The sequence below is a fragment of the Hipposideros armiger genome, unplaced genomic scaffold (assembly GCF_001890085.2).
Source record: "Hipposideros armiger isolate ML-2016 unplaced genomic scaffold, ASM189008v1 scaffold_1130, whole genome shotgun sequence".
Lineage (NCBI taxonomy): Eukaryota > Metazoa > Chordata > Mammalia > Chiroptera > Hipposideridae > Hipposideros > Hipposideros armiger.
This window is the reverse complement of record NW_017732480.1, coordinates 196,101-204,181: the sequence shown is the minus strand read 5'-3', so window position 1 is coordinate 204,181 and position 8,081 is coordinate 196,101. Positions and strand designations below refer to the sequence as shown.

Here is an 8,081-nt window from a genome sequence, read left to right as displayed (position 1 = left end):
TTTTTTTTTTAGCAGAATATCAGGAGGATCATTTATGCGAGCAACCTGATTCTGTCTCATTTTTCCTAATTGATCCCTGCTATTTCCAAGAATATGTTTTTTTCTAAGTAACACCAGAAGGGTCGATATAAACATAAAGAAAGTACTTTAAGCAACCTATATCCAGCATCACTTCTTCTAAAAAAAGATAAGGATTTGAACTTCTCTGAATGGACTGGAGAGTCCAAAAATGAGTTAATCACCTTTCACTCTTTTAGTCAATGCTCAGTATCAAAGATGGTCCACAACCTCATGACTCCAGATGGAACTCCATTTGCTGTAGGATGTATTGCTATTCAATTGTATTGATTCTATCAAAGAAAATCAGATTGGGCCAGGCCATTCTGATACCAGAACATCTAATTGAATTAGAATTTTAGACTAACGAGACCTCTGAGGACTTTTTTATGCAAGTCTGAAGTTTTACAGAAAGGAGAACCTAGGCCAACAGAAATTAAGTGATTTGCTTCAGGTAATAAAACAACTTAGTGAAATTAGACTAAAGCCCAGGTTTTATGACTCATGCTGCTACCCTCTTTAATCATGATCTTTTGTTTTTACCTGGCCCAAATCCATCCCCTTAACTACACCAGATTTTCCCTAGAAACAATTCCTTCCTTTCTCTGTCAAGTGGACCAAACAGAACTTACTTCCTCCCCAGCTCCAAGACTTGGCATGTGACCCAGTCTGGACTAATCAGAGCCAAAGACAATTCTGGGACCGTGTTTTCAGGTTCAAGTAGAGGCATTCTCCCTACTACCAAGGTGGTTGTGGGGATAGATTATAAGTCTGGAGCTGCTAGCAGCCACCCTGCCACCTCCTTTAGAATAGAATCAACACAAAAGCATTTAGAAAGAAGAAGGCAGAACCCTGATAATAGGGTTTGAACACCCAGCTTTGGCAGGACCTAAAGAACCCTGGGTTCACATGAGCCTATAAATCACCCTTTTTCCTTGAGTCAGTGTGAGTCAGACTTCTGTCTCTTGTGACTGGAAGTCCTGAGTGATATAACTTTCTACTATACCGTGCCATGTATGATGAAGCTGTGTAAAAAGGAAAGAAAGTCTATGTAAAACCAAAGTTCTCTAATCATAATGCAGATATCTTTTCCTTTTCAATGTATGCTTTGATATAATGATATAAAGTCTTAGAAAACCCTATCTTGCTCTGCCTAAATTTTGAAGTGAATACTGTGTTTAGTACAGGTACTAGGCCAACTGGAGTGCAGAGAACAGGATACAATATCTGTTTATCCACAGCAAGTAACTGAAATGGGAAAACCCAAGCCAGGGAATATATTAAGAAACCATTTAAAAAATCTTCCCACAGAACACTCTAAATTTTTTTTACAAACCAATAACTATATAGAGACAGAAAGTAGATTAGTGGTTTGTTAGGATGGGGAAATGGAGGGGTGGATGGAGGTAATAACTAAAGGGCATGGGGGTTCTATCTGAGGTGATAGAAATGTCTCAAATTGATTATGATGATGGTCACACACTCTGAATATACTAAAAACCATTAAATTGTAATGGTTTTAAATGGAAGAATTGTATAACATCCTGTCTAGATGTGAATTATATTTCAGTAAAGTTGTTACCAAAACAACAACAATAACAACAGAAAGGTGCAATCTAAGGATCAACTCTTTCTGGGACCATACACAAACTGTTTTCCTTTACATNTTAGAAATGTATGGTTTGTTCACCAAGCCATGTCAGCTGCTGGTCACACCCTGTTCTCATCCACCCCCGTGAGGGTTTACAAAGCCAGGTCACCAGGTGACCTGGGGGAGCGCAGAGAGAAGGGTTCCAAAGTGAGTGTGGTGAGCTATTAAATTATTAATCCTATCTGATCACCTGACAGCTTCCTTATGTTTCAGTTCTCATTAGCTATGTGTGAAACTGTGTGAGCTGTGTGTGTTGGGGGAAGAAAGTGGGGGCCCGGGAGGTATTGGCAAGGCTGGGGTCCCACATAAAAATAGATAACCTGATGATCTGTGAAGACGAGCATGACCTTAACTGGCTCACTCCGTCATGTCTGCTTTTTTTTTTTTCTTCAATTGGGAACAGTTTAGAAGCACAGTAAAAGCACAATTTGGAAAGCACATAAAGGAGGGTGACTTGGGATCACTGCTGAGAATTTCGGCTGGAAAACACCTTGTTCAGGAACTGTGCCTGAGCTTTGTCAGAGCACAGTTCTTAGGCCTTCAGGACTGCTCGTTAGGATTCCGCGTGGAACCGTCAGTAGAAGGGGCCGTGAAGGTCTAGGAAGAGAACAACTGGCCACTGTGTCTCCACACATAGGACCAGGTCTCTCCTATATAAAAACAGTGGCTGGTAGTGACCAGCTGCCTTTGTTTCAATGTCTAATGGAGACTGTTTTGTACCCCTACTTCTCTGTCATGTGACCGTATTGGGTTGCTATAATAAGTTACTTTCCATAAAAATGACTGAAGCTAGGTAAGTTCCGGGCACCTCAGGACAGCTTTGCTTTAAAGGCACTTTTTAAAAAATGGGTCCTTTTACACTCCCTGGGCGCCTATGAAAGAACCTCGTGGTTGTTTAAATGTGTGATTTAATATAGGTATTAGGAAAGCTGCCTCCTACTGGGCTCCGTCTTCGTCCACTGACCGCTTTTAGAGGGACTTCCTCAGTGGCTAAAAGATGTTTTTTCCTCAGGACCTGCCAGTAGAGGGCAAAGTAACACTCACTTGACAACCTTCTCAAAGCTTGGCAGGCTCTTTCCTTTTCTAGCCTTCTGATAAACTCAGCTAGCATTTCTTGGTCAGATGCCCAATTTCTTCTGTTATCAGGAAGTAATTCTCTTTAAAAGTAAGAGCTCTCTGGCTTAGTTGAAAGCACTTTCTCCTGTGTGGCCAGAGACGGGCCTGGCAGCCACCATTATCCATTATAAGGACCAGAATGAGTAAATTATCCTTCTCATTTGCCACAATATAATTCCTTACTGCTCCAACAGTAAGGGAATGTAGTGGGGTTTATTAGTCGGGTGGCATGTTAGCCAGCCTTCTAAAATAAAAAAGAGCAACAAATGCACACATATTTAAACCATCAATAGAAAGAGCAGATACTAATACACACACACACAGTCTGACAATTAAGTTGGCGAACTCATCCTAGAAAAAGTGCTACATACCTCATTGCTGAATATCACTACAGTCATCTTTTGAACTACTCCCTTTGGGAAGCTATGCACCTACGCCAGCACCTAGTCCACCCTTCAAAGCAATTTTGGAACTCTTTTTCAGGAATGGCCATCAGAGCTGTCTTCATATTACCCTTGATGTCCTGAATGTAATCAAAATGTTTTCCTTTCAATATTTCCTTTATCTTCAGGTAAAGAAAGAAGTCATTAGGGCCAGATCAGGTGAGTAAGGAGGGTGTTCCAATATAGTGATTTGTTTACTGGCTAAAAAACTCCCTCACAGACAGTGCCATGTGAGCTGGTGCATTGTCGTGATGTAAGAATCATGAATTGTTGGAGAAAAGTTCAGGTTGTTTTCATCTAACTTTTTCACGCAGCCTTTCTAGCACTTTCAATAGTAAACTTTGTTAAGTGTATGTCCAGTTGGTACAAATTCATAATGAATAATCCCTCTAATATCAAAAAAAGTTAGCAACATCATTGCAACAAGTTCACAAACTTAATTGTCATACCTCGTGTGTGTGTGTGTGTGTGTGTGTGTGTGTGTGTGTGTGTAACATTATATATATTTTAAATCTTCACATGAAAATGTAAATTAATCCCCCCAAAGCAAAAGTTGTTATCTTTGGTTGGATAATTAAATCCACTTGAAGATTTTTTTTTTTTTAATCCCCGATGCCTCGACCATGTCCCTAGAGGCTCTGATGTAACTGGTCTGAGGTGCCACCTGGTCATGGGGTTTTTAAAGCTCCCTGATGAGTCTCACAGGCAGCCGGAGCTTAGACCCATGGTTCTAAAACAGCTCTGACCTGTCACCCTTGTTATTTTCCACCCTATTCCTTTCTTTCCAAATGTATCTCTACAGGGGTTGATAACACCTTTGTGTAACTTGTTTTTACGTGTCATTTACTACTCTCACACCATACCCCACACTTCCCCATGTCTGTCTTCCCCGTTTCTCCTTCCCATGGAAACTTCTCCCCTTTTCACCTGTCAATCCTGTGTGTCCTTAAAGAGCTGTCTCCAATGGCATCTTCTCTACAGTGTTTTCCTTTACTTTCTGCCCCCTACTTTCCCCTCTGGAGAGCAGGGATTATACCATCCTGCTAGCTTCCAGCAGATGCTCAGTGTTGGATGGATGGATGGATGGATGGATGGACGGACGGACGGATGGATGGATGAATGGACGGACGAATGAATTGCCCTGATTTAACTGTTTCTTTAAGGCTGTTTATAGGCTGTGACTTTCTGTAACTGGAGGTTGTCTCTGAGCTTCATATGCACAAGTGTGTTGATAGTAACCTTACACGTTTCATGGAGAGAACTCTTGGGTTTCAGCGCAGGAAGCCGTAAACACTCTTTAATTCCCCTGGTCCCAGGCTCTGGTGCTTCTCATCTTTGGGGAAGCATTTCAGAACCTGTGCTTGGCCATCAGCTGATCAGGAACATCATCCTTAGCGTCCATCACGTGCCCGATTCTCACACTCCCAGCCTTGGATTGAATCGTTAGCTGCACTAAGCCAGTGACTGTGCCGGGCTTAGCAGCCTCCCTCAGTGCGCTCTCATGCCTCCGTGAGACTCAGCACCCCATCTCCACACCCAGCCTCAATGCCCAGCCACATCTTAGCTGTTGTGGATGCTTCTTGGTGCTCCACTTCCTGTGAGCGCTTTTGCCTCGGAACATGAATATGCCCACCCCTTGCCCCTGGGACGCAGATGAAAGAGAGGGTTAGCAAACAGCACACTGTGTGCCACCTTCCCTCTGCGTGGGCGTTGGCACTGCCTCCGTGAGTTCCAAAGGGAGGTCAAAGATCATGGCAAAATGATTTGTAGTTACATCCAGCTACCCTGCTCATGGAGCCTTATACAGCTAGCTGTTATCCTTGTGGTAATGCGCCCTGTCTTCTCAATACTATGTGTGTTGAATTTGCTGGTGTTTTAGACCAAATTCCAAGGTGAGATTGGCCTTACCAGGCCACGACTAAGTCACATTGCACAGATTGAAGAAGACACCCAGGACAATGCAACTGCCAGTGAGGCCAAACAGTTACTTGCCACTAAAAGCCACATTCAGCATGTTGCCTGTTAAATTCTAGTTTTACATTTTAAATCTTTTACAGGTAACACTGCTATTTGGTTGCATTGCTCTTAAATTTAACCCTCTGTCGGGCGCAACTGATCTCACAGATTCATTGCACACAAAGATGTCTCTATAAAATACATCTTTACTAAGTCACAAATGCGACTGGCGATAGTTAACGGTAGAGGGAGAAGATACGGAAGTGATGTGTCATGATACTTAACTGTTAGATATTTGAAAATTTGTGTGCAATGGATCTGTGAGAAGGTTAAAAAGAGGGAGAATAATCAATGCCCACACTTCAGAAGCATTGGGAGCAGCTCACTTACTAGGCCTCACTTTGCTGGTTGGCAGAATTTAACGCAATTTCAGGGGAAACACTCGCGTGAAACTTGGGAGCCTCAGGTCTCACCCCAGCTCCGTCCCTGTGTGACTGTGGGCACATCACCCTATCTGTCCAGCTCTCAGTTTCCTCTTGAGCAAAATGAGAGACATGGACCAGGTGCTCATAGGAGTTCTGAGACAACTAGAAAAATGAGACTGTGGTTTCCAGTGAAGGAAGCTCACGGAACGGCTGCACAGGAGCCTTAAATCACTGGTGAGCTGTTTGAACGAGGCCCTCCCCTCTCATGCTCTCTGCTAAATGCCAGGCCCCTAGTCCAGCGCTGCCCTGGTAGGTCAGTGCCCAAAGTGTTTGCCGATTATTGAATAATAGTTCAATTTCTAGTTTACAGATCTGAAAGCAGAAGTTAGGCGACTTGCCCAAGGTGATACAGCTGCCAACAAGTAGTTGGTCCAATCTGATGGTTTCCATGAAGCCCCTCTTGGTGAGGAGATCCCAGACTCTTGGCACTTGAGTCTCTGACTCCTGTGTCTCACACTTTTGTGACACCACAAAGGGCCTAATGAAAATCAGGCAGTGAGTCCACAGGAAGTTAATCACTCAGCTATCCCTCTCCATTGTCTTTGTCTTTTTTCATGAAAACTTTGTTTAGGGAGAAACCTACATGACTACTCAGAGAGAGGAGGAGGAAGAGTTAGGACTGATAACAGAAGTTGGTGACAGTGTCATATGTGAAAACATTCTTTTCTTTTCTCTTGCAGGAGGTCAGTCCTCTCAGCAGCCATCAAACTACCGAATGCAGCAACAGTAAATCAAAGACTGACTCGGGTGTTTCACGAGTTAAATCTTTTCTTCCTGTTCCTCAAAGTAAAGTCACCCAGTGTTCCCAGAACACCAAAGGAAGCAGCAGCAGCAGTAATACAAGGCAAATAGAAATAAACAACAACTCAAAAGAAGAGATTTGGAACTTACACAAAAATGAACAAGTAGAAAAACCTAACAAATAGGCCTGCCTACAATATTCTCACTCTTAACTTCTGTATATTTCACACAGAAACCAAGAACGACAAGATGTAAATACCTTTAAATGAATAAAATGTTTTCACTGTAATATAAAGTATGAGTGCGGGACCACTATTCAATTTTTTGTAAAGAATGTATTTATAACCAACTTTTTTTTTTCAATTCTGTAAGATTGAACTTCAATACCAAGAATGATGCCAACTTTTCAAGTAGTTTTATAATAGAAATATTGTAATCGTTTTAATCAACGTGTTCAGGGGTGTTAAACAAAACTGCCTGTGTACTGTATATCTATACATATGTACATATGTATATATTTAGGAAAGTCCATGAGTCACATTGCACAGTACATGTTACAGAATGTGTACACAATGTTGGTTTAGATAAAATACACCATTTAAAATGGAGATCAGAATTTTCTGTTCACTTGTTGAGGAATGACTGAAAAAGGCAATAACTAATAATTTCTAAACAGTTAATTTCCATTAAAAGCCATATTACATATTTTGCCTGTTAAATTCTAGTTTTACATTTTAAATCTTTTAATGGTTACATTGCTGATTGGTTGCATCATGTATATTTATGCTTATGAGTTTGCATTATGACTAAAATATAAAATTATATAATGCAATAAAATGTTATCTTTTTTACAAAAGTTTTGTACCTAAGTGGATATAAGAAAGAACTGTGCAAATGCTTCAATAACTTAATTCAGTGTTAACTCCCTCTTCAATTTAATTCTGGTAGCACAACTGATAATAAATTGATATTTTCTAGAACTGTTTCTTCTAAAATTACTAATGAGATTACTCTTATACAACTCAAAGTTAAGATGCTTTGACATCAAATAAAATATTGAATTAGTGAAATAATTTTGCTGTAGTTTCTATCTATAGGTCTTAGTACTTTATCCCTGCAACAGAGATGTGGATTCAATTTAGGGACGTTCACAAAATGTTTCCTGCATGTTGGTATTTCACTAGCTGTTCACAGAAAGACCCGCCCTTGTTAGATAGTTGGTTTAAATAAAAATAAAACAAACATCTAAGTGGAGTAGATACCCCAGAAAAGGTATGCTCTGCTTCCAAGAATCATTTACTTTTCTAAGAGTATTGAGAGCCCTTTCTTGGTCAGAGTGGTTTACATTGAAATACACACATGTGCATTGATACTATATTAAACTTTACAAGAATGCCTGCAAGCATCTTTAAAAACCAACCTGTCATCAAGATTATGCCACGAAGGGTGATGGAGAGGAAGGTCCATCACGGAATAACTGGATTCTAACACGTGTTTGCATTCTACCTGGGCTTTCCCTGTGCAGGGCGAGCCCCAGCTATATACAGCTCAGCTCTGCCCTCATGTACGGGGAAGTGTGCAGTGAGATTGGGGCCGGGTGGGGGGATGTGGGGGGTGGGGAGGGGACCAGAG

At 41.3% G+C, this 8,081-nt stretch overlaps 1 protein-coding gene across 1 annotated transcript in view; it reads left to right on the top strand.

Moving 5' to 3' along the window:
• CTTNBP2 (cortactin binding protein 2) overlaps nt 1-7,522 on the top strand; it is a 162,777-nt gene extending 155,255 nt beyond the window's left edge. The window contains exon 20 of the mRNA XM_019632351.1: nt 6,338-7,522. Within this exon, the coding sequence (XP_019487896.1) occupies nt 6,338-6,634 (297 nt within the window). The 3' untranslated portion in view covers nt 6,635-7,522. The remainder of the gene's footprint in view (nt 1-6,337) is intronic.
• Nucleotides 7,523-8,081: the final 559 nt, after the last annotated feature.